Source organism: Centroberyx gerrardi, chromosome 1 (genome assembly GCF_048128805.1).
Source record: "Centroberyx gerrardi isolate f3 chromosome 1, fCenGer3.hap1.cur.20231027, whole genome shotgun sequence".
NCBI lineage: Eukaryota > Metazoa > Chordata > Actinopteri > Beryciformes > Berycidae > Centroberyx > Centroberyx gerrardi.
In genome coordinates, this window is record NC_135997.1 from 33,527,790 (window position 1) to 33,555,289 (window position 27,500).

At 41.2% G+C, this 27,500-nt stretch overlaps 1 protein-coding gene across 1 annotated transcript in view; it reads right to left on the minus strand.

Moving 5' to 3' along the window:
• Nucleotides 1-27,500, minus strand: part of mtss1lb (MTSS I-BAR domain containing 2b) — a 70,406-nt gene that overhangs the window by 40,734 nt on the left and 2,172 nt on the right. Inside the window, exons 2-3 of the mRNA XM_078282946.1 lie at nt 7,314-7,375; nt 6,547-6,620 (exon numbers count right to left, since the gene is read on the minus strand). Coding sequence (XP_078139072.1) covers nt 6,547-6,620; nt 7,314-7,375 — 136 coding nt within the window. The remainder of the gene's footprint in view (nt 1-6,546; nt 6,621-7,313; nt 7,376-27,500) is intronic.

Sequence of the window (27,500 nt, forward strand, 5' to 3'; positions counted from 1 at the left end):
ATGTCAAAGTCGCGATTCGGTAGACTGGTTGCATGCATGCATGTGCAAGTGTGTGTGGGGGAATGTGTGTGTGTGTGTGTGTGTGTGTGTGTGTGGTGGTATTAACTAGCAGGTGGTCCATGCAGGGGGTGCCATGCTGCGAGCTGAATAAGGGAAACCATGCTTGCTGAGTTGCATGTGTGTGTGTGTGTGTGTGTGTGTGTGTGTGTGTGTGTATAGCTGTATTAGCTTAAATGGCCTCCCACCTCAGCGTTACCTCTCCTCCTCCCACCCAGGGAGTCAGCAGGCCAGCCAGCATGGGACACACTGCCAGGCAGCCAGCAAGTTAATGAGGGAGTGTTGAATACACACTTCTTCTTATAGTGAAGGAACACACACACACACACACACACGCACGCACACACACACACACACAGTGCACCAGTGCGGCTTTGAACTGCAGAAGAACAAGCAGCAACTGTGTTTTGTTATTATTTCCTCCTCATCTTTTTGCTGCTTTCATTTTATTTGATCATTTTATTGTTTATCACTTTGCTCTGTGATTGATTAGTCAGATCTAGCTAGGCTCCTTCTCTGTAAAGTCCAATGAGATACACACACACACACACACACACACACACACACAAACAACCATCCCACACACACACTGTCTAGCAGCTGCACTTAGTAAGTCACAATAGCAGGAGAAATCCCCTCTATTACAACTTTGATAGTCTTCCTCCTCTTTCTCTCTCCCTCTCCCTCTCCCTCTCTCTCTCTCTCTCTCTCTCTCTCTCTCAGGCATTTAAGTGATGCTCTTAGCCGGAGTGACACACACAGGCCCGCCATTGAAGACTTCTTCACAGTTCCTCACAACAGCCCACTGTCCGCCCTCTTGTCTTTATGGCTTGCTACACTCAATACTCTCTCTCTCTCTACCACGGACCTCCGTCTCTCTGTTTTCATGTGATCATCACTCCGTTCCTCTGGAGGTCTGGAACAATCCTCGACTGTTGGTCCGGATCATTTCACCATCATTTTCACCATAGTGGGCCTCGACTCTGAGGGTCTCTATTTACAACGCATCAATGTGCTCTTCCATCACTCTATCAGTCTTTTCATTACATCCATCACTGCTGGTGGACCAATTTTGTTTTGTTTTTTTTAATTACATTTTAAAAGTGCTATGTGTAGCATTTTTAAACATCAATAAACCATTATTAAATTAATTGTGATATCTTGGTATAATTACTGCAAACAAATGAGAGCATGGTGGAGACCATCAATATCCTCTATCTCACACCAGCGGTATTGTTAGTGCTAGTGTCTTAAAAATTAACGTGGTAATGATTCATTGATGTTGAAATGCTACACATAAACACCTTTAACTTTATATGGCTATATGCTGTATATATTATATTTATTACTATATATTTCAGCTACGTAACTGTAGCCTAATGACTACATGCTCTCAATTGAAACTGTTCTTCATTTTGCTGAGGGCCCCTTGGAACCCCTCTCAAGGACTCCTGGAGGTCCCCAGACCCCATTTTAGGTACCACTGATATAATATATAAGGAAGCAATTCAAAACACTTGAAGGAGAAACTACAGCACTGTGTCAGTCACAAGCAAGAAAACAACCATGTTCCTCTATTCATTCTGATACCAGCTGCATTTTGCTGATCCGGTCTGAATGAACGTTGATTTAAACTCCTCTCTATATGCGTGTGTGTGTGTGTGTGTGCATGTGTGTGTGTCAGATTTATGATGCTCATTATCAGAGCTAATATTCAGAGCAGCCAGCCCGGCAATAAAAGCGCTAGACATTCTGTACCATCAGATCATCATCATCGTCATCATCATCATCACACACACACACACACACACACACAGCACTTTATTGCCATGTCTTGTGCCAAGTGTTGTTCTATAGTGAGAGTTCTGGGATTGACCCAGGTTTTACTGCTGCTACTGCAGAGAGAGAGAGAGAGAGAGAGAGAGAGAGAGAGAGAGAGAGAGAAGGGATGCATCATCTCGTAAAAAGAGGAATAAAAAGAAAGAAGGAAAGATAGAAAGAAAAAGAGAGATGGCACATACAGTAAACAGTAACAAATTCCATTTCCTCAGTATTTGACTAGACAAAGCCCAGTCAGCACCCTCATAGACAGAATAAAACACATCAGTAGCATCAGTAACATGTGTTACAGGTAACCCACAATGCAGTTGGGTCGCATCACAAAGCGCTCCAGAATTGGAGGGGTGAAAAGTGTCCAGTGTTAAAGTAACTGGTGATCAATAAAGTGCCACTAACACTACAATGACTACTAATTTCCTGATGAATGTGTCTGTCTCAGATGAATACAATAAGGACATTTGGGACAGAGACAGAGAGAGGACAGTTTCTGGTCCAAATCTCCATCAATAAAGTCTATGAATCACACAGGCTTTAGAACCACTGATGTAACAGCGGCCAAATCAGCAGCCAAACACACTCTTTGATGCAGTTTTCAGCTTTTTAGCACAAATTTATCAAACAAAAGGGTTACAAAAGAGTTTCATGCTGAGAGGAAAATTATGGGAAATCACGTATTTGAGAAGCTAAATATGAAGCGAAATACTCTTTTCATGTCAGAGTGCATGTCCAGATTCGGCCACTGTGTGTGTGTGTGTGTGTGTGTGTGTGTGCCCATAGTAGCATGCTAAGACAAACCAGCTGTGGGTGTCTCTGCGCTAATTCTGAGGCAGGGATGAAGAGGAGGAAGAGGAAGAGTTGTAAAACAGCAGCAAATGGAAGACAGGGGACAGGTTATTAAAGACAGGAAACACACACACACACACGCACACACACACACACCACAGAGTATCCCCACCCACCCACATCAAGGATGCGAACGTGTTGTGTGTTTGTTTATGTGCTTCCATTTCGCTGTGGTTTGCCGTGTCACACACACACACACACACACACACACACACACACACACACACACATACACAGTTTGCCGCAGGGAAAGTTTGAGTGTTTGGGCTATAAGAGGGGAGTGGAGTGCACATCTGAAAGTGCACTCAAATTCACCCTTCACCAGGGAATTCACAAACACTTGCACATTTCCTCCTGCTTAATTTCACCTACTTGCTAAATCTCATACACACACACTCTCTCTCACACACACACACAAACACACACACACTCTTGCTCACTCTCTGCTTTCTTGTTAAACTTTATCAGCCTGGGAGGCAAACTGATTAGGTTATACTTGCTGCCTCACCCTGCCTCTGTCAACCTTATAGTGCCTTTGTGATACAGAGACCCAGCAGAAACAAGGCCTGGACATGACCGATACAGCTTAAAGGACTACACCCACTTTTTGGGAGTTTGGTCCATTGGTCACCTTACCCAGTGTGTGACGAGAGGATTGGCACCAGAATCATCTCTGTGCCTCTGGTAGATAGCTCTGTCTGGTGCGCATGCTAACGCTTTAGCATACAGTAATCGTAGGTGATTAGCATTATCCTAAAAATGAGAGCTTGTAGCAGCTCTAAGGCTGGGGGGTTAGTTCATTTTAATGACACATGTCTAAACCTGCCAGGCTTGTTCAGGGAATTGGTAAAACAGACAACATTCGACAAAAATAATGACCGTAAGTGGCAGAAGATCTCTCTTCCCGCGAGACTTTGAGCGCTAGCCTACTTCTTTTGTTTACACAGAAAGTTAGCAAAGTTAGCTAGTTTGATAATGAGTGACATTTTGTTTTCACAAGTCATGAATCTACAGGCCAACCAATACCAAGTTTAGATTACTAAAAAGTCTATCTTCATACTTTGGATAATGCTAATCACATTCCATTACTTAACATACTGCTTAAGCGTTAGCATGCACACCAGACAGAACTAGCTACCGGAAACACTGAGACGATTTTGGTGGCAATCCTCTCATCAGATATTGGGTAAATTGGACAAACTCCCAAAAAGTCAATGTAGTCCATGGTCATTCACCGTTCCGCGTTTTTCTCTCACGCATGTTCCTTTCTGCATTTTCCCTCATTTCCCCTCCCCTATTCCCTAGATTTTTCTTTTCCTCTGGAAGAACTCTCCTCTGAAACTTTTTATTCAAGTTTCCCTCCGTCTCGCTCTTGTTTGAGACATCCTTTCATCCTTCCTGCTCACATCCTCAGGCAACCTCAGAGAGGAGGGTAGAAAGAGAAAGAGATACGCTAAGCAGATGTCAACTGGCTTTCCATCCATTTCCAAGTATTTCTTTTTTTGATTGTAAATGATGATGTATCAAATTAGAAAAGGTGAATGGAAACATCAAAATTTGCTAGAACTGCCCAAACATCACAAAAAATAGCGATGGAAACAGGTTGGTCAAATAAATAATGACATATAACTGGTATAATTAGCCCGACAAATGGTTCAATCTCATAGTAGGCTACAACTGTTCAAAAGTGGCTTTGGATGTTGTGAAATGTCTGTAAAATATCACAACCTGCAGAAATATCATATGTGTTGTCTCTCCCATGTACCATATATATCATTGGTTGGTGCATTATATGGCCAATATTAGCTGATACCAAAAAACTTCCAGTATTACTCAGTTCCTCAAAGATTTTCCATTTTCTTGTGGATGGGTTTTTTGACATCCAAGCCCATTTATTCGCTTCAACCCAGCTGATGGAAACACACCTCATTTGCATTTTATTTGTTGCGACATTTCAAAAAGCTCGCACAAAATTCCCTTGACAGTTGGATGGCAACACAGCTCATGTGGGCTCATAACTGGCAGAATTTAACATTTGTATTGGTACAAGTACAGAGCATGGCATCATCTGTACCCTGTGGGCCTGATTCACACACACACACACACACACACACACACACGCACACTGTAATAAGTGGCACATTGATATGCTGAATGGCTAGAAGACAGAGAGCATCATTATTGCGGCCATCTCCTGCCTCCATCCATTTAACAAATCTATTAGAGAACATCATACGCGGAGAAAGAGCAGCGATTGTCTGTATGGACTCTAATAGGAGTGAGTCATCGTCGGTACAGAAAGTACTGAGAGCCTCTGATGCACAGCCTGTGTTTTAGTGCCAACATCATTTATGATATATTCTTTGCGTGTGTGTGTGTGTGTGTGTGTGTGTGTGTGTGGCTGTTGTAGTGGCATGTGTAATGAGCTGACATAGCTTGGTGATTTCCTGTCTGGCCTGTAAAAGCAGCAAGAGCCTCTTCCTGTATCCTCCTCTAGGAGCCCACCTGGGGCCACACACACACACGCACACACACACACACACATAACCATCACACGCACACTGTCAAGCAGCTGCACCTAATAAGTCGCAACAGGAGGAGAAATTCCCTCTATTACAGCCTCGATAGTCTTCCTCCTCCCTCCCTCTCTCTCTCTCTCTCTCTCTCTCTCTCTCTCTCTCTCTCTCTCTCTCTCTCTCCATGGTACTATAGTATTCATATTGTATTCAGTGGGCGGTAAGTGTTTGTCTGACCTTCTCAGATCTCAGCCCACACTCTATTAACTAGTCCGGCACTTTCAGCCTACACATAGAATATCAAGAGTCTCAAGCCAAACAAAACAAAACAAAAAAAAACAAAAGTGATTCATTGACTACAATATATAAAGTTCAGTGTGTTGGTGGAGCACGGCGTTGGAAATGGACCATGTTGAGTTCTGCATTCCCATTGGATCCAACTTTTTACATATCAAAACAACAATTCTCAATTGTGTCCTTGTACAGAATATGTATATACAGATTAGGTTTGACCAATATATTGGCTTGTTGATATATTGGGTTGGTATGGGTCTCTCACTAAAAATCAGTCATGTATCAGAGCTGTCATTGATATGATCCATATGATGCAGTTTGATTGATTACATATTTATTGTAGAATTGATCAACACTATACTGGTTGTCAATGGGAAGCCCATAACCTGAATTGATTCTAATGAGACATTTTGATCAGATTCCACATGAATATGTTTAAGTATTCTTATAGTTTCAGAAGGTTTTCCACCTTGACAAGAATGGAATTCTTGTAATATTTTTGGCATGAACACTGTCAAACTTAAAGATATTAAATATCAGCATAAAATATTGGCTATCAGCAGCTTCGATTCCAAAATATCGGCATCAAAAATACATCAGTCAAACCTTAATGCAAACATCAGGAATATTTTATCTTCTGACTGAAAACTGATTTTCTGAATTATTAACAAAATAAATCCAGTTTTCCCATACAAGCTGCTACAAAAATAGCCTTCATCAATCTCTCCTGAGGGAAACTTGAGTCATTTCTATCTCTCTAAACACCGCATTAGAAACGCTTTGAAGTTTGGGACAGAATGTACCTTTAGGCTGCCGAAAAACTCTTTCATCAGTCAAAGGAGAATTTAGCAGGCGGGTCGATAATATCTCAGCGACATAATAAGACTCCTATTAGTTCTGCCATTTAGAGGGCGCTCGTCACTTCAGCTGAGCACAACACACACACACACACACACACACACACACACACACGCACAGATACTAGCGGTTATCTTACCTCTAGTGTTGGTAGCCATGTCCGCCACCTTCTGAAAGGCATCCAGGAAGGCCACAGCAGCCAGGACAGTGGTTCTACATGGACAGGGAAGGTTCATTAGTTTGGATTAGGGGTTTAATTATTGCTGAGCACCCACTTTTTTGCATTTGCATACTCAATGATCAGGTTTTGTATTGGTGATGTCATATTAGTGGCATTGATTCCAGCTGATGTGATCACTGTGCTTGAGAGTAGGGATAGACTGATATATCTGTTCACCTTCCACTTCTGATCTAATGGAGGTTCTTCCCCGACCACAGCTACAGAAAAACAGTCTGGAAAACCTGAGATAACATTTTATTTTCTTTGCATATTTTATTTTAACATTTATTTTTTCAATGCTGTTTTTTTTAGTTTGCCCTATCACTTAAAGAGCTGCTTCCTCCCTGATAAGCATAGAATTCTGGAGGAAATACTGAATACTTGGAATTTTTTGGAATACAAATGATCACATTTATTGGCACAAAATATTGGCTATTGGCCTTCAAAAACCCATAAGACATTTTTCGTCATTCCAAAATGCTTTACATCCATTTTTAAAAGAAATCTTAAAACTCATCCTTTTGTAAGCGACGGTCTCAAGGCTGGTACGACCATGAATAATTTTTCTTTTACACAATATATATATATATATATATTTTATTTTATTTTTTTTTTAATTTTTTAATCAAATTGTGGGTTCTACACTTTGGAAAGCCATTCTTTATTTTGTTGTCAGAGTATCTTACCTGAGCTGGGAGTGAAGCTTGGTGGCCTTGGCGCTGAAGTCCTCCCACACAGGATAGGAGCACTGGCAACACACAGACAACACCACACGTTACAATCAGAAAATATCAAACAAATAATAAACATTTGAGTCCGCAACTGATTTTAACACCTCCGTTACACTTTATAGGGCAAATTCAATGTCAACAATGCAGACTTGTGTGTGCTGTAATGCAGTGAAATAACTTTTAGTAACATACACACTGAAAATTCACGACTCTTTGTGCTCTACTGAGTTGAACTTAAATACACACACACATTTGAGCGGTTTCTAATCAGGTGTGTGTGTAAATTTGTCATATTGCAACAGTATTAAAAAAACAAACAAAAAAAACAAAACAAACTGATGTATTGGTGTATAGATTTTTTTCACCCTGCTCTAATAACGTATAGGGTTGGTGCAATGTGGAAAGTGATATCTATAGATTTGCCATGGGAAATGTGCACATTTACCGGTAAATGTATACATTTACCATTTTCCCACATTTACCATAACATTTATACCAAGTTAAAATCCTCAACATGTAATGTCACTGGTCAGTACAGTTGGTTTGGATTCTGATAAAGCCTGGGACCTTTTTAATCTCTCAAATAGTTTTAAGCCACACATTTCATGGTATTTCAGTCTGACATTTCCTGTAAAAATCCTCCGACCTTGAATGCCTCTCAGCCAACTGACTAGAAGTTTATGAAACTGCAAGGTCACAGATGCATCACTTTGCCTCTTACTTTGAAACTGCACTCTGTCTCCAAAATGGAGGATGTAGGCGACTCCGTTGCATTTCTACTACTGTAGGTACAGTAAGATCCAAAATGTCTGCCAGTTTCTTCCTCTGAGTCATCTCTGACTGGGAATAGGAGGTGAATCTCCCCCTCTGCTGCCTTTCTTTCACTCCTCTATCTGCCTCATTCTCTCTCTCTCTCTCTCTCTCTCTCTCTCTCTCTCTCTTCTTCCCTTCCTGCCTGTATCGCAATTCAATTTTCAGTTTCAATTCAAAGGCACCTTATTGCCGTGAAATACAAAAGTGCTTCTTGCCAGAGCAAAATCAACAAATATATAAACACATCAGGTTGGCAACTATGACAATGTGACATTAACAACAATTGGTTCAGTAATGACATCAATAAATCAATAAATCAATGGTCAAATTCATGAAATGATATACAATCTGTCCCTCCTGTCTGGAATTGTGACAGGTTAATACATATTTTTTAGTAAGGCTCATACATTATAAATATATACTTTATGATGCATGTGTCTATATTTGCCCCCCACCAACACATACACACACACACACACACACACACACACACACACACACACACACACACACAGCCATCTCCCTGTCTTTATCCCTATTCTCTCTCTCTCCACCTCATCCCCAACCCCCCAAAAACAGCAGCCACCCCTCCCCTCCCCTCTCCATGTAGCTATCTACCCCCTCCACACACACACACACACACAGATCCACACACACACTCACACACACATGCACTTGACAGCCACTGGCAGCAGCCGGTATCAAAGGGTCTGACTGGAGCAGGCAGGACTGCTGACGCAAATCAAAGCTGGAGCTCCGTCTCAAATGGAGCTCCAGCTCACACACACACACACACACACACACACACACACACACTGGATGGCTGCTCCTCTCCTTGTTCTTACAGCACAATCACACACTCCCAGCCGCAGCACATATCACATTATACTTGATCCAAGTTAACCTATAACCCCGTTAAATCCCTGTGAAATGTGTGTGTGTGTGTGTGTGTGTGTGTGTATTTCTATCTTTATGAGGACCAAACATCCTCACAAGCATAGAAAGATGAGGAAAACCCTCCCAAGTGAGGACTTTTTGGGGGCTAGACTAGGGTTAGGATTTGGGTTTAGGGTTAAGATTAGATTTAGGATTAGGTTTAGGGTAAATTAGGGTTTAAGGTTAATGGACTACACTCATTTTTAGGGAGTTTGGCCCATTGCTCACCTTACTCAATATGTGACACACAAGGATTGATATCAAAATCATTTCTGTCTCAGGTAGATAGCTTTGTCCAGAATGTTATAATACGCGATTAGTCTTATCCAAAGTATGAAGACAAACCTTTTAGTAATCCAAAATTGGTATTGGTTTTTATTATCTGAAAACAAAGCTGTCTGGCTAACTTGGCTCTCTTCCTGTGTAAACAAAAGCTCGAAGTCTCGTGGGAAGAAAAGATCTTCTGCCATTGAAAGTTCATTCTTTTTGTTGAATTTTGATTTTGTGTCTGTTTTACTAATCCCCTAAACATCTTCATGTCACAAGAGTTAAGAGTTACAAGAGTTAATTATAGGAAATTACATGAATAACACACTATTCACATTAGGTAATGCTTGTTGTGACTTAATCACTTTAGTTAATGTCAGGATATGTTTCAGTAATACATGAAGAGTTAGGGTTTCAATTTAGACAATATATTAGCATTAACAAACATGTATAACAACATTACTTAATGTAGTTGTTTACTGTGCATTTAATATGAACTCATCTTTGTTAATGTCACTGTTCATGCTTAACTCATGTTAGTAAACACATTAGTTAACATTATTAACAAAGATGTATAACAATATTAACGCAGTTGTTCATGTGCATTTAACATGAACTAATCTTTGTTAATGTTGTTATTCATGTTTAATTCATGTTAGTAAATGCATTAGTTAACATTAGTTAATGAACACTTCATGTGAAGTGTTACCAAATTGGTTGAAAAACAGACTACGACTTTATTTTAGATTTTGTGTATCAGATATTTTGTTAATAAATATTTTTGAAAAGATATGTTAAGTTTACCAGGAGTTCTCGGTTAAATTCTCTGCTTCCGTCACACACACACACACACACACACACACACACACTCACACACTCATGAAGTGGGTATACCAGTGAAATGAAAGAGGAAGACAAAGGAGAAAGAGAGAAAAATGTACATTAAAGGCAAGGATGAAGGAAGAAAGATGAGGAAAGAGTGCAATGAGGAGTAACAAAAGAAGGAAGGACGAGGAAAGCGTGTGTGTGTGTGTGTGTGTGTGTGTGTGTGTTGGGGGGAGCATCCCGTCCTGAGGAGCTGTGATGTCAGACGGGACAGACAGTAAGGGCTCCATACTCTTTGATCTGGCCTGTTTGATGTGGCTTAATTTGGTCTGAAATCACAGTCCCATTTCCCCATGGTACAGAAAGCACCCCCCCCCCCCCCCTTAAACACACACACACACACACACACACACACACACTGCTCCCTCCCCTCACAGGCTGTTTGAAGTGCCCTACGGAGCTTAAGTTGTGTGGATGGGAGATAACGAGATGTGACACCCTCCTCTCTCACGCACACACACACACACACACACACACACACACACACACCTACGCACACACACACACACGAATGGGCCTGCTGCGCCTCATTAGCATATTTAGGTTATTCTAATCCAATAAAAGAGCCTGGTGGCAACTGACCGGGTGATGATTGGTTTATTAATGTGACTTGCTCTGTGTGTGTGTGTGTGTGTGTGTGTGTGTGTGGTTACTTCCCCGTTCCTCAACATGCAGGTTGTTCCTCACATATTGCACTAAGTAGCCCCACTGTGAGATAAGTAGCCCGGACCTGGACGGCCTGCAGGCACAGAGCAGGACACTTTCCCAATTTTTCCCTCTAGCCAAACATAACATAACACCCTCCTGTTTAAACACTATGGGAGTCACTGAGGGAGCAGAGTAGAAATGCACCAGGTCTGTGGTTTGTGCATGGGTAGAGAGAATCTCAGTGTAGTAATAATCTGCCACATTTTCATATAAATAAATTTCAGTTTTCCTACTATCTCAGATTGCTATAACACAATAGTGATTCAGCTTATATCCAGTTCATGAAAGCTTCTCCATTGTCTGTTCTAAACACCTGGTGTCTGGTAGCTCTTTCCTCCAGAAAAATCCTCTGCCACAGAGGAAGTGATGCGTTTTAAACAGAAGAAGAAGAAGAACTGGGTAGTTAGCATGAGCAGTGATAGCCACCATGGCTGAACAGACAAAGAAAAGAAAAACTCAAACTGCATCAACAGAAAATCCAAGGAACAAGACGTCACAGTACTGGACACACTGTTTGATTGACAGGTGATCTCTGGGAAGTGCGGTGCAGAAACACCACAGCAATGAGGCTGAGCAACAAAGATGGAGACTAAATGAAAAACATAAAAATAAAAAATAAATGAGGAACTCAAGGATTACCCCTTTAAAAAGAGACATTTTATTTTGGTGTGTATACATGTACATATGTGTGTGTGTGTGTGTGTGTGTGTGTGTGTGTGTGTGTGTATGTATGTATAGTTATATTCATAAATACTGTAGCAATTGTAGGCTGTCCATATGATATATGGTATATGCATATATCATGTACTGTATATATGTATTCAAGTATAGTGTGTATGTGGTATATACTTATTCAGGATATATGTGACAAATATCCATTGGATAGTTGGATATTTATATATTGGAAATGTTTATCACATTGTATTTTGCATATTGTATTTTGCACAATATACATATTGTAACACTTTCTACTATATCTATAGTGCATTAAAAGGACACTCATAATGACTTATAATGTACTCGTAATGCCTTATGAACATGCTTATAAGAACACATCATTGGCACTAGTTATATAAGATCATAACTCTGATAGATAACTGCTCATTAATATTCATAAGACGCTTGTATTCATAATTCATTCTAAGTTATATCTATAATGTTTCATGAGTGCTGATATCAGTAAGTTTTGTGTTCTTTTAAACATGGTCATAAGGCTTTTAGAGTGCATTATGATTCCTTATGAGTGCCTTTATAATGCAGCACAGATCAAGGAAGAGCTACTTTTGTTTTTAATGAAATACTGTACTGCAGTGATTCTCAACCTTTTTCATATCAAGGACCCATAAAGAGTCCACATTAGGGCCACGGACCCCCCATTTGATTAAATTTTGTCTCCCAGACGAAATCTGAGAATATTTTTATTGTTAGATATGATTTTGTCCAGAATTCCATGACTACCTGTATTGTAGGTAGAGAGATAACAGAGAAACTATGATCAAAATAGTCATTCTTCTACATTCTCTAACTGTGTTAACTTCTTGTAAATGAAATAATGCTGAAGTTGAACAATTCATCAATTTGCTGGGGACCCTCTGGAACCCCGTCAAGGACCCCTAGTGGTCCCCGGACCCCACGTTGAGAGCCACTGCTGTACTGTAGAGCTAGAGCCTAACAAGATCTAATATACTTCAATGTGAAAATCCACCCGAAACAGAATTTACATAAAGTAGAGGCTTTCTGAAAAGTCTCCAGGCCATGAATCCCACTTCTGACAAGCAGTTTTGACTTGTTTCCTTGTGATTCCAGACTCCCTGCATGTTGACAGCTCCAATACTTGTCTTTTGAATGATTTTTTGATTAGATGAACCTTTAACCCTCCTATTATGTTAAAATTAACGTCTTTTATGTTTGGGGTCAAATTGACCAGAGAAATGTAAAGTTTTAGTTAAAGTGTTACCCAAGTTTCCACTTCAGAACATCAGCAAGTAACATATAGCAGTTGGTCAATAATGAAAAAAACACCAATAAAAAGTCAATTAGTCACCAAAATAGTCTTTCAAAGAGCTGGGACAGCAGAAAAGTGTGTACTGGACCTTGAAAACATATCATCATGTTAAATTTGATGTTTACCAGTTTTCCCCATGAAATTAGGAAAAGTCAGGAAATATCAAGCTGGAAATATAATGTTAATCATGTTTTTAGAGATGGTAAATGTTGATCTGGGTCAAATTGACCCCAAACATAATAGGAGGGTAAAAGATTTTGGGCAAATCGAATAATCTTGACCCCATGAAGACAGAAGCTCTCTGTCCTAAGATCGAAGATACGCTGTATGAATTCTGTTGAAGAGGTGACAACAAATCAAATCATTTAAGATGACAACAAATCAGCGTGCAAAGCTGTTTGTGTGTGTATGTGTGTGTGTGTGTTTGGCTCACAGACCGTGACCGTAACCACCGCTCTCACATGATTGTAGGACTTGGAGTATACTGTGGTGGCCGAAGGGCAAAGACATCAGCTGTGTGTGTGTGAGCGTGTGTGAGTGTGAGTGTGAGAAAGCTTTTGGATGGTATACTATTACATCACCACTTCCTGTGTCACAGAAAAACTCCGTAGCAACAAGGCATGCATGATTACCCCGCACGCATTCTCACACACACACACACACACACACACACGCACACACACACACACATACACACACGCACTACCCTATTTACACCAGTACAAACCCGTCACGACTAAAAATGTTTCCTAGCTTCCTTCCCTCTTTCCTTTTCCATAATGATTGATCTATAAACTACAGTGGATATCAACAGTCTACACACGCACACTAACACACACACACACACACACACACACACACACACACACACACACACACACACACACTATCACTTGAACGGTGTGCACTCTTATGCAACCATGATGTAGTTTTCCATTTTTAATACACTGTCAGAAATGAGTAGCCTTTTGTTTTCACTGTTTTGCTTCCTTCCTTTCTTCCTCTTTTCTCCCTTCCTTCCTTCCTTCCTGCCTCATTCTTTCCTTCCTGTCGTCCTGCTTTCCTTTCAGCCCTCTTTCCTTCGTTCTTCCATTCCTTCCTTTCATCCTTCCTTGCTTCCTTCTGTCTGTCGTTCCCTCCTTCCTTCCTGGTTTCCTTCTTTGCATCCTTTACGCCTTCATCCATCCTTCCTTCTGTCCTTTCTTCCGTCATTCCTTCCTCCCACCCTTCCTTCCTTGCTTCCTTTCATCCTTCCTTCCTCCCTCCCTTGCATCCGTCAGTCTATTTACTTTCCATTCTTCCTTCCTTCCTTCTTTCCTTTCCCCCTCCTGCCCTTCCATTACTCCTTTCCTTCCTCTGACCTCCAGCTGGTCATCATCATGAGGCAAACAACCACCAATATGAACAAAAATCTATTACATTATCAAAAAAGCAATTATTTATGCTTTCCCCCCATAAAAGACCCTTTCTACATACGTCATATCAGTTTGATACTACTTATTATGATGTATAAGAGGAATTTAGGTCATGATGATTCATGTCAGTCTAATAAGGTGCTACACTCTATTCCTGCAAACAAAAAAGTGGGTACACTGATTTTAAGTGAGTTTACCCTCCACTCCTTCCCTGGTCCTAACTCCAAAAAACAGTCTAACAGTGTACAGGGACTCTTCCTTCCATCCTTCCAATAACAGTCCCTCATCTACAGAGCGCAATATTGACAAAAAAAATTCCCATTATTCCTTCCTTTAATCCTTCGCTTCACCTTGTCCTGACTCCAGACTCTGGGGTGCTGTCAGTCCTCTGGCCTAGTTCTCAGAGCTCCACCAGTCCGGCCCAGTCTGCCCAGCGCTCTATTGAGAGCTCCACTCCGCTCACTACGCTGGATGAGAAGCTTACTGCCTCCTCTCTCTCTTTTGTTCCCTTTGTTTCCCCCGCAGCAAGACAGAAAAACAGAGGAAATCCAGAGAGAGAGAGAGACAGAGAGAGAGGGAGAGGGAGAACGGGTGGAGGCAGGCAGAGAGAGGGATGTAAGGATTAGCCCAATTTTAGTTGTATAATCGAGCCAATTCGCACATTAAAAGAGAAATGTAAGAAGCAAACAAAAGAGGCTAATTTCACAGTGCTCCGTATGCATAATGGACTGGCTGGGGGTTTTTCAGAAAGAGGATCAAACTCATTTTTTATCAAGGCTGGAGAAGGATGTAGCCCACAGAGTAAAATACAACATATTATCTGATTCCACTAGTCCCATACACTTGGTGCAGCCTTTTGTCTGCTCAGTAGCGAACTGACTACACGGTAGTTCAGATTCACTTACACAGGTAAGTTACCGTGCTGCTTTTAAATCCTAAAAAAGGGATTGAGGATGCTGTAAAATAATGCAGGGAGTAATATTGAAGTATGTTCATTATCGAATGGATTGAGCCTGGCCTTGGTCCTGAAACCGCACTTTGATAATCCTGGATCTGGGGTTCTTAATCTTGCAATTCTGATCATTAACCACCTAAATAATGTAAAAAAAAAGATCTGAAAACTTAAATACGCACTCTAGCCACAGATAACCCACAAACCTCGGCCATCGCTGAAAAATTGTCCAACTTGCTGTTCCACCCAAAGACATTTTCCCTACTCTATCACTCACTCACTTAAATTTTAACTTAAATTGATTTCTTGACCCTGCAAACAAGCCCTTAGGATTAGGAATCAAGCCTCTATCCCTGTTAGTTTCATAGCTAAAAAATGATAATCGTCTAATCCGGATAAAGGATCACCACCAAAATCGAACCAAGTGTTCCTTGGCCCGAGGCCTAACTGTCCACCAAATTTCATGGAAATCCGTAAATACGTTTTTGGAGATTTCCTGCTGACAGACAGACAGACAGACAGACTACCAGGGGCAAAAACATAAAAGAAACTGGACTCAGATCAGATTAGACCTGCTCCACGGAGGTTATTTGGACTGCAGCCTTGAGTACATTTCGTATATTTCATGTACCGAAAAACAAAACATTTTAAAATACTATATGACGGCGAGATAAGTGGAGTCATGGTTTCCTCCCCCTGCACCGACTGAAACACTTCCCCGTCCCGTCGGCGAGTAATTCGTCTGAAATGGGAAAGGGATCGGCATGCAGATGAGGAGACAGAGGCTGCCTCGCTGCATAATTGATGAAGTGCAGCAGCTAATTCCAATATAAACATAGTGATGAGGGGAAAGAGGAAACCATCTGTGTGTTGTTGTGTCTCCACGCTGCATGGCGAAGGGATCATAGATGCCCTCTCCGTGAAACATCTGCAAAATCAGATGTCTGCGCAGTGTTTCCAGTAACTCGATATTCGTGAATGACATGCAGTACGGCAGACTGTAGTAGACATGGATATACACACAGATCACATAGACGTATGCGCAGTTGCTGCATCTCATGCTGCTACAGCAGGAATGAGAGCGGACTGATGGGGGAGGGAAGTTTGTGATCTCCTGTTTTTGCTCATCTTTAGATACACTCAGTGCCAGGTGTGGGACGATATATCGCAATTCAATATATCGCGATACAAAAATGTGACAATACGTATCGTGGGGCAGAAAAAAGAATCACTTTTATTCTGCTGTAGTAATCACAAATGAGACGATGCAATTATTTGTACTTTGTAATTAAATGTTTTAATTGTTTACATGCTAGCAAGCCAATGCCATTGCTAGAAAGATTTGTGGCGTAATTCTGCACAGTCACACTTTGCTGTCATTGAAGTTTTATTTATTTCATTGTATTGTGGTTGTATCGAATCGTCAACCCCATGTTGTGTGTCGAATCGCATTGTGAGATATATAGAATATCATCCCTTGATGTGAATGAAACCAAATATTGAATAAAATGAGAAATTGAACAAGGTCAGATATCCTAGACGCTGCAATTCATCATTGATACAGTATCCCATATAGGTGGAGGTAGCCTCCCTAAGATATCTTTGTAGCTGTTGAAGATAGATCCATGTAACAACAATGAAATGCTCAGTTGGGCCATGGGACCAAAAAACAGAATTCTCTGTGGGGTTGCAAGAGAAAAAATGCATAGCATAGATATGAATTATTAAAATGACACACCGATGCGTTACGGCTCGGCTACCTTGAAGTGAAATTTACATTTCTCTATATGAACCAGCCCGCTTCCAAAAGACTATTTCTGATCTCAACCTAGCTTTCAAGCCAAAGCAGCATTCCTCGAACTAGTTCAATGGGGGTTCCGGCTCACAAAAAAGGCTTCGTATCGGGCCGGGGCATGAATGTTCAGGTCTGAATGAAGCAAGCTCTAATGGGGTGAGCCATTTAGACACATGACAGCGCCGTGATGGAAGACCAGGGGGATGTTTGCTCACAGACAGCTGTCAATCATCTGGGCTCTTGCAGGTATGAAGATGTAACTCGGCCATTTCTCTTCTCTCACTCGCTGTGCTGGAAGATATTATTATCAGCAGCGGTCCTATGGTGTGAAATGGCCGCTGACACATGCTGTAGGTGCGTCTGTCAGACCACTTACTCTAAGTGACTGCCACTATTTTCCTCTGTGACACTCACCACTTATAGAGATACTGTATATAAAGAGCTTGACATTTACGGCAAAGCCTGATGGGACCCAACGGACCAGATTTTCTCACATTTCTCGTTTTTAATTGCTCAAGATTGGGTAGGACTCAGGTTTAAAAAATGTTAAAGGTCCCATATCATGGAAAACATATTAGAAAACAAGGTTCTAAATGAGCCATTTGGACTTCCGTAAATTTGTGGCGTCACAAAGGTTCGCTCATTATCATTTTTGTAAGAAATAATAGACTAACAAAGTGTTTTTTTCAAAGCGGTTGAGCGGTTGTCATTGTTTATTACCGGAGAATTTTCCCTACCTGTAGCTGCCGGCGCTTTACCTTGCGAGGCAGCTGGATTCGCGAGATCACGATCACGATCACGATCACGATCACGATCACGCAAGAATCCATCTTGCCAGGCTTCAAGTTATGCGTTTGTGGCCGAACCACAGTGGTTCGGACCAATCAGCGTCCTATGAGGGCAGCTACAGGCGTGGTTTAGGTGTGACAACAGTGAGAAGCGACTGTTCGTTCCTAACACAACAATGGCGGCTCCTAAAGAGGCTAGCGTAGATGCTGCTATAACATCAGTTATTTCTGAACTGGAGAGTATTTCTTCATTGAAAGAAGAGCAAAGAACGGCACTGAAGGCTTTTCTGGATGGAAAAGATGTTTTTGCTCTTCTCCCGGCTGGCTTCGGCAAGAGTTTGTTTATATGGTTCGTTGATCTGATTGGTTGAAGTTAGCCCGTGATAGACGGTGATAGACAGATGGTTCATCCAATCACCTGCCAAGTATTTTTTGAAAGTGCCTGCCCTTTTCCAAACAGTTTCCAAGGACGACTTCCCAGATGGTTCTGTGTAACAAACCATCTGACGCGTCAGGTTAGCCGGTGCTGCGGTGTCTCACGTTTCACTGTTGAAACGACTAGCCAATCAGAACAGAGGGTCGTTAATATTAATGAGCCTTAAAGACACAGCGACAGAAACAGCCTGTTCTTGGTAAGGCTCAGAGAGATGCTGGAAAATGAACATGTAAAAATGGATTGAGAGTGTTTTTGGTACATCACACCACACAAGCAGCTTTGAATGGACCTCAACACACAAAATAAAACACTGCAAAGTGTAGAATATGGGACCTTTAAATTTATGGGTATCAACAGTTGAGCAACTATTAGCGGAAGCTAATTAAACCAAACTGAGGTGAGCTGAGCGTGAGTGGCTGCAGCTTAGAAGATCATTAGCAATTTGGGGCTTTCGTCAGATTTGGGCTCACCAAAGTCTATGAACCCTGAGACTTAGTCTGGGACTGTTTTAATAAGAATTTTTTACAGTGCCCCTATTATCATCTTGTGAAAACGTTGTGCTCGTCTGGGTTGAACTTGGCCACTTCCAACTTGGCCGTCTTGCTATGAAATTCTAATGTCGAGCCATTTAAACACATAGGCCAGTGACAGAGAAGAAAGGCGGGGTTGTACAGTACGTTCTGAGATAGCTGTCAATGCTGAGGAAGAGGAGGGATGGGACTTCTGCACTGTTTTCTCCTCTCTTCCCTTATATTCTAATCTTCTCTTCTCTTCCTTTCTCTACCATTCTGCAGCCTCGCCTTCTGGCATGAGATAGGAAACTGAAGTCCAACACCAAAACCGGAGGATGACACACACACAACCAGAATCAAACCAATACAAAAGTAAACCAAAATTCCCTTAGTATCCCCCTAAAATGAAGACACGTGATATATAGAGCATGAACGGGTCTTTCTGTTCATTCAGTGGCTCCTTTTTGAAATGAACAAGAGAATATTGATTTGCCATGTTCATTGTTACTCTCACTCTCTCTCTCACTCTCTCTCTGGCCTGTTCATAATGATCAGTGTGTTTTACAGTGAACAGCTGAGTGTGATGAGAAGGCTTTGACAGGCCTGACAAAGGGTTCAGTGAGAGAGGCCGTCTTGGCCAGCTCCCAGTACGCCCCAGCCTCCCGCCCGGCCCCGGTCCTCATCCATTCATCTCCACCCAGGCCCTAACGAGCCCCGGGGCACACTAACGATCCCGGAGATTTTAACGAGCGCTAACGAGAGAGACGCCCGTCGACGAGTCCCACGATGCCGCCGGCACGTCGTCGCCGTCGGACAAAACTAGATTGCGTGAAAACCCCGCGGCTCCCGTCCGTGTGATGTTCGACTGAAGGTTTTTACGTGGTTGTTTTTGCACTGACAAAGTTTCATGTCTTCTAAAAATCCACGGAAGTCCATATGAAGGTGGTTTTTCTCAGTAGCTTAAACACTAGAAAGGCTAAACTGCTGTCAGTTAACTGCTCGTCCATGACTTTTCCTTGACTCCCGTTCTGCAGAAACCAGTGTAGTTTTTCACAATCACACGAAGAAATACTAGTTCTAATTCTAGTTCTAAAACTTGGCTTGTTGGCCTCCTCTTAGACCCCCAACATCCATTGGCCTTTCTGGTGTTAAAAGAGGAATTTCCGGAGATACAAGGTTTTCATCTGAGTGCAGGGAGCTTAGAGTGGAATTATCAAAACAGAGGCACTTGGCTCAAACACTTGCCCCAAACATGGCATGGATACACTAGACGTTGTATTGGATATGGATGCTATGCAGAGAACACTGTCAAGCACTGAGTGGTAAAATCTTTTTAAAAATAAGTGAAACAATCTGACAATGGCATGAGATAATTCAAATTTCAAGAATTTGTGAAGTGTCGTTTACTTACTAGTGGAGTGATCTGTCTTATTCAGCCTTGTTTCAAGACACTGACACTTGCTTCTATAGAATTCTTGAGACAAGTGAAGCTGCACTTTGAAAACAAAGTGGCATTATCTCACCCCTTTGGCAGAAGTTTTCATTTGTGGCAAGAAAAACAAGGCTGTACATCTGAATATGAGACAAAATGGCTGATTTAGAAAGGGCACTTTTTGCAGTGTTGACTAGGGCTAGGTTGAATGAATATGTGTTGGAATACTACTTCATGTCTCTTATAGTTACTGGGGTGGAGGGCTCCTTCATAGTGGGACTGATGGAAGCAGGGCTGCATGGACACACAGGAGTCACGAGGGAGAGAGAGCAGTCTATGTCTCTCTCTCTCTCTGTTGACACGCATCCCAGCCTCTGTTTTAAACAACAGCGCTGTGGTGGGAAGTTCCCCCGGACCACACAGACACAAACAGACCGCAGGCCGGACTAATGATACACTTGCACAGAGCATCTTCAGTGCTGTAGCGTGGCCCAGAGTCATAGGAAATGGTTGTCACCAGCCTTTTAAAGGGTTGGAGAACAATGGCCAGTGTCTGTGAGGATGCTGGCCAGCTTACGGTTTGTTGATGTTGTCGCATTTCCAGTTTAGCACTTTAATGACTGATGATGCGGTCAGGCCAGAGTCCAGTGTTCCCCCTACTTTCCCTCACTTTCTTTCCCCAACACAGCAGGGAACACGTTTCCCACTGCTACAATAAAAGAATATTAAAATAACAAAAAGGCATTATGCAGTGGTATTGGACCTCAGTAGACAAATGAAGGGTTTCATTCCAAAACACTATATCCACTGTGGGAAAAAATGGTACCTATTGTACTATTATTGATGATTATTGATGTTCATGAGTGGTTTAAAAAACACAGAAAATCCTCTAATGATACTGTTTGGTTAGTAAAGTGGTCAAGAGGGATGAGAACTTAGTACAATCATGTAAATAAGAGTTTTTTTGGAACTCCAACTGCTGGGAGCGTGGTTGAGACCAAACCAAAGAGTGTGCAACTTGATTTTTCTTCATAGTGGAGACCAAACCAAAACCAAAATTATCCTATAGAGTATGTGTGTGTGTGTGTGTGTGTGTGTGTGTTAGATGGCCTGGTACGCACACCTCGGCGTGAAGTGTGGTCAGGGCCAGAGAATGTAAACAGAGCAGATCTGGCTGGCCCAGATGGCTAACACAAGCCACAGCCTCCTCCTGCCTCCCATAATGAGTGACTGAGCTGAGGACTTCATTCCTAGGAGGCGTCTAACCTCCGTCTCTGCAGGACGCACCGAGAGGATCGCCGTCAGACCGTGACGAGCCCTTGTTTTTATGGATGATATGCGCTGCGGAACGACCTGAAACACTCACGTCCTGTGGTTTAATAGCTGGCCTTGCAATGAATCAATCGACAAATCACTCCGCAATAACATAACATGGTATAATTATGCTGAGTTCCAGTACAGCGAGGGGTGTGAGTGCAGGGTCAGGCTGGATTCAGGCCAAAGCAAAAGATTTGTGCACTAGACCTGCATGGGCACTAGAGCTTTTCAGAGAGAGTAGACAGCACAGTTTCCATCAGACATTTGTCCAAATTATATCAATATCACTCAAGGATGTATTTGTATTGCATGTTGAAGGAAATACTCTACTTGAGGATGTAATGATAAAAAATCTCATTTTTCTGTGACATTTTTTCAAGTACAGCTGCGTCAAAAATGCATCTGCAATAGAAGTGTAAATTTGGCAACATCATGATGCTAACTCCCGAAAAAGTTTATTGTTGGGCATGTGAGCATTCGTGAACACTATCAGTAAAGTTATGAGGTCCAAAGTTCATCAATGTAATGATAAATGAAAAAATAATACACAGCACTTCCTGCTATGGTGCTATTTCAGCTTTTCACAGTGAACAAAGCACCATGTAATTGGATTTCCATTTACATTACTCAAATATTTCATACGTACATACGTGGTTTTATTCTTGAGACAGACACGTTCAGAACAGTCAGAGTCGGTCAAGAATCGTCAAATTTACATAGTGGGCATAATCAATGGCGTTGACTAATCGCTGAAGTTAGCATTTCCGCTATTTGTTGTGTAGTCCAAAATCCCTATGGAAAATATGAATGGGATTCACAAGAAATGCCAAAAATAAAGTCTGTGCTACACAGAGGCTCACTAGCTATACTATGTTTTGTTACATCAAATAAAATATATTAACATTATTCAATCACTTTTGTGATTTTTCGTCCATCAGTTACTTTTTATATCAATTGTTGCTAGCGAGATGCTAAATCATTTGAGAAAGGGGACTACAACAGTCGTTAGCCTCTTAGCTAGCAACAACTGGAAAACACAACAGTTGAAATAGAACTAACAACTGACAATAACAAGGTGACTATAACTATAACTATTCAATTCAACATTATGAGAGGTAAAGGAAGTCGCTCATGACAAAACAATGCATCAGTATTATTGTTGTTGGCTTTCTCCAATGATTAGCATTTTGTTTGTAAAAATCAAAATGGAACAAAACATAGTATATTTTGTAGGTATCTGTTCAATACAGTCTTTATTTTTGCCATTTTTCAAAAAGCCCATTCATATTTTCCATAGAGATTTTGGACTACACAACAAATGGCAGAGACGTTAATTTATGGCATACAAGATGGACTTCTGTTTACAGCCTCTATATGCAGACATGCAGATAAGGGAGGTGGATGAGAAAAAGGTGAATACTGACTTGAACTCTTCTATTTGCAGCCTCTCTCTCTCTTCTCCTCTGTTGCTTACTGGACAAGACAATCACATTCTTTCTTTATTCCATCCTACTGTGCTGCTGTCAACAACAAATTACCCAGCAGCCACTGGTCCATATAGCCAGCTGACCGTGAACATGACCTCTGTGTCCCATCACATTACCCATCTGTGACCTGTTTGTGTGTGTGTGTGTGTGTGTGTGTGTGCGCATGTGTGTGTGTGTGTCGTAATTCACTGGAATGTTCGCGACACAGCCCCAAGGGATGCATATTAGCAGACAACTACAACACGTGCGCACACACACACACACACACGCACACACAATATCATTAAGAAATATTTTCTACATACACTATTAAAAAATGTGTTCTCGAAAATTTGACAGCTTGTGTCATTGTTTACTGTATCATACACATATGAGCACAGTGATACAGCTGTGTGAAAAGTTATTAATGTTAAAATCAGTTTTGGCCAACGTCAGAAAAGAAACATCATTCTGATTTTATTCAGTTATTCTGATTGTTAGGGTTAGGGTTAAATGTTCAATGAGTTGTTGAAATAATGATGAAATGTTATGAAAAAAAATATATATTTTTTTTATAATGCCATTTTTACCATTTTGGATAGAAAAAAAAGTTCACTTCTCCAAAGTTAAAAAATACAGATCATTGCATCCTGGAGGGAAATAAGTACAACAAAAATAAAAATGTTATCAGATAGCCAAAAATTTCAATAACAATCCATTAAGAGTACTACTATCATGCCAGAAATCATTTTCATGAGCAGGTATCACATTTTTGTACTGATGGAGGTCTCACTTTGGAACAAAACTCAGATGTTTTTTCTAAAATTTACGTCAAAATAAGGCAATATCATAATGAATTATTGAGAATTGCAATTATCACAGAATTCCTGGCAATATCCAACCCTTTGTGCACCATTATCAGTTCTCAGGTCTATGCCAACATGAAGAGACCAAGACTATCTTCCATGTGACACACACTCTCTCACAAACACACACACACACACACACACACACACACACTGACTGGCTGACTTGGGTGGAGGCTCTGGTGAGAAAGTGAAAGGGAGAAAAAGAGGAAGAGAGGACCAGGGAAGGAGGAGGAAGATGCTGGGGAAAGAGGAAGAAAAAGTGCTTTCTAAACGGCACCGCTTCAATATGCTGACCTCGGCATGCGGCAACATTTAGCCTGGTTCTTGTTGTGCACATGCAAAAAACGCCTGTGAGAAGAATGCTGGCTACGATACAGTCTTATTGATTTCTGTGTGCCAAAGAGTCAGCTGAAACCATTAAATTCTTGGTCTAAAAATATAATATGACACCATATGATGCTTTGTAGCCATGGAGAGCTCTGCAGGGGAATACCAATTGGGTTTGAGCACATCATGTAATATGTTCCAAAACATTACTTTTGCTGAGAATAGACTTCAGGCATTAGTATGGGTTTGACTCCTTGTATGGTCAAACCTGCCCAAGCATCCTTCAGCAAGATAGTTAACTTGTACCTGCTCCAGAGGCATTGCATTAGCTTGCTGACCATGCATCCCAACTAGAGGGCAAAAAGAGAATTGATAATAAAGTGTATCAATAATGACTAGTGTTTCAAAAAGCCAAATTCAGGACTTTTTAATGCTACCTGGAATTACATTTAAGACCAATTTAACAACAAAATAAAGAAACAAAGCTGGTAAATCAGCCAAGAACATAGCTAATGGAAGTTCTGATATAAAGGACACAACGAAAAGAAGGGGATACGGTGTCCAACTGTGTTTATTAAAGTCGACACGATGAAAACTGACATATTTGCCACATTATTAACATTATTAACCCTGTTCTATATCAATGTATGGGTCAAACATACTGTGAACTGTAAGTACAAGTAATGTAGTAAAACAGAAGAAAATAAAACTAACACTACTGCTGGTCCCATTCACATCTTTTGGTGAAACTACACATTTGCCTTATTATGTTTACCTGGAAAGGGAAACCCTATCACTGAATGTAAAGAATCTGTCAATACTGCTATCTAATTTGTCATTTCATTCAGGACCTTTTCAGACTCTTTAAGGACCCGCGAACACCCTGTTCTACTCCCAAACTGCACCCATGTTTCCTCTGCAGTGACTAACATGTGATTGCCCAAGTCTTGCATCCACTTGCCAAATCACCCCATGTTGTTCCTTCTGACAAACGGCTAAAAACACTGGGTTGAGCCACAGTGTTTGTTGTTGACAAGAAGCGTGAGGTGGAGGGCCAGTGACTCAATGACATTCATTCCATTTGCACTGACATTCATTGATGCCTCCTTGGGGACTGGGGGAGTCATCCATACCAGACTAGGCCAATGACCATTTTGGCACAAGCTGTTGTGACCCACATAATTCAGAGTGAGCTGGATAACATAAACAGGGGGGCCATTAGAAACATACTGAATTATAGATGAAAAGAGAGACAGTGTAAGGGGGGGGGGGTAAGAAAGAGAGCGAGAGATCGTCTTCACTAAGGGGAAGCAGGGAGAAGGCTTTAAAGTGGTAATCTTCAAGAGATCACATGTCAATCAAACCGTGTGGGCGGAGCTTGGGTTTTCTGTTGATGCAGGTTGAGTTTCTGTAGGTGGCGCTCTTTTCTTTGTCTGTTCAGCCATGGTGGCTATCACTGCTCATGCTAACTACCCAGTTCTTCTTCTTCTGTTTATTCCAAACAAACCAGAAACGTAATACGCATCACTTCCGGTGCGCCAGAGGATTTTTCCCAAGAAAGAGCTACCAGACACCGGGTGTTTAGAACAGCAAATGGAAAAGCTTTTCATTATTACTTTAACACTGCATGCTTGTGTTGTGTATGCATATGTATATGTGTGTGTGAGACAAAGAGAGAGAGAGAGTGAGAGAGAGAGAGAGAGAGAGAGAGAGAGAGAGAGAATGCTAGCTACGGTACAGCCTTATTGATTTCTCTGTGCCAAAGAGTCAGCTGAAACCATGAAATTCTTGGTCTAAAAATATAATATGACACCATATGAATATGATGCTTTGTGGCCAGGGGGAGCTCTGCAGGGGAATACCAATTGGGTTTGAGCACATCACATAATATGTTCCTTGGAGATGCAGCAATGCCTCCATGCAAAACCTCACCGAACCAAAACATTACTTTTACTGAGAATACACTTCAGCCATTAGTATGGGCTCACTGGACAAAAAATGATTAAGATGTAATGTACATGAACTTGATTTTGATTGTGCTTTTGCTTTGATTTCTCGCATCTGTTAATACTGTAATACCTGAAGTCACCTTATACCTGCATCCTGGACTCTGTTCATACTGCAATACTTTCTACCTGCATCCTGGACTCTTCATACTGTAATACTTTCTACCTGCATCCTGGACTCTGTTCATACTGTAATACTTTCTACTTGCATCCTGGACTCTGTTCATACTGTAATACTTTCTACCTGCATCCTGGACTCTGTTCATACTGTAATACTTTCTACCTGCATCCTGGACTCTGTTCATACTGTAATACTTTCTACCTGCATCCTGGGCGGTACAGATGCTGCGTCATTGGTGCTGAGGCCTGACGTTGCTATGCAATCAAATCTAAATGGTTTTCAGAGGGATAAACATTTTCACAAAGTCTGTTATCATCGCAAAATAGTAGCATTTAGTAGAATTACAGTTTGAAATTGCTTTGCCATTTGATCTGCATATTCAGCAGGAAAAACATCTCGCTGTGTGTTTGCATCCCATTGTACAAGCCCGAAAAAAATCTCCTCCATGTTTCACCACAGTGACAATGAATTGTGACTGTGATTTCCCATCACATGACAAGCAATGCAAAATATTTTTATACTGTCAAAAGGCACTTGGGACCACAACCACATCACTCTTGTTATTGAGCATGCCTCCCACATGTTTACATTGACAACGACAAGGCACGCAAAGAGCACAAGCCTCCACCACTTAACAATTGTCCAACTTGTTGTTACAGTATACCCAAACACATCAATCAAATCATGTCAAGTTTAAGTTGAGTTAATTTCTTGACCCTGCACACATACCCTTAAGATTCTGAATCTCTATCTCTGTTAGTTTCATAGTTATGCCTAAAAACAATAATAGTCTAATGGTGGAAATGATCACCAAATCTAATCAGTTGTCCCTTGGACCAAGGCCTGTCCACCAAATTTCATGGAAATCTGTTTGTGTTTTTGAAATATGCTGCTGGCAGACAGACAAACAAACTAACATGGGTGAAAACATAACCTCCTCTGTGGAGGTAACATATACTTCAGAACATCTTTAGCAATAGGTTTCAAAATACACAAAAAGTGGATTTGCATGCTCAAAGAAGTTGCATCTGTACCGCCCCTAACACTGTAACACTGTATTAATATATACCTAAATTCTACCTGAATTGTTTT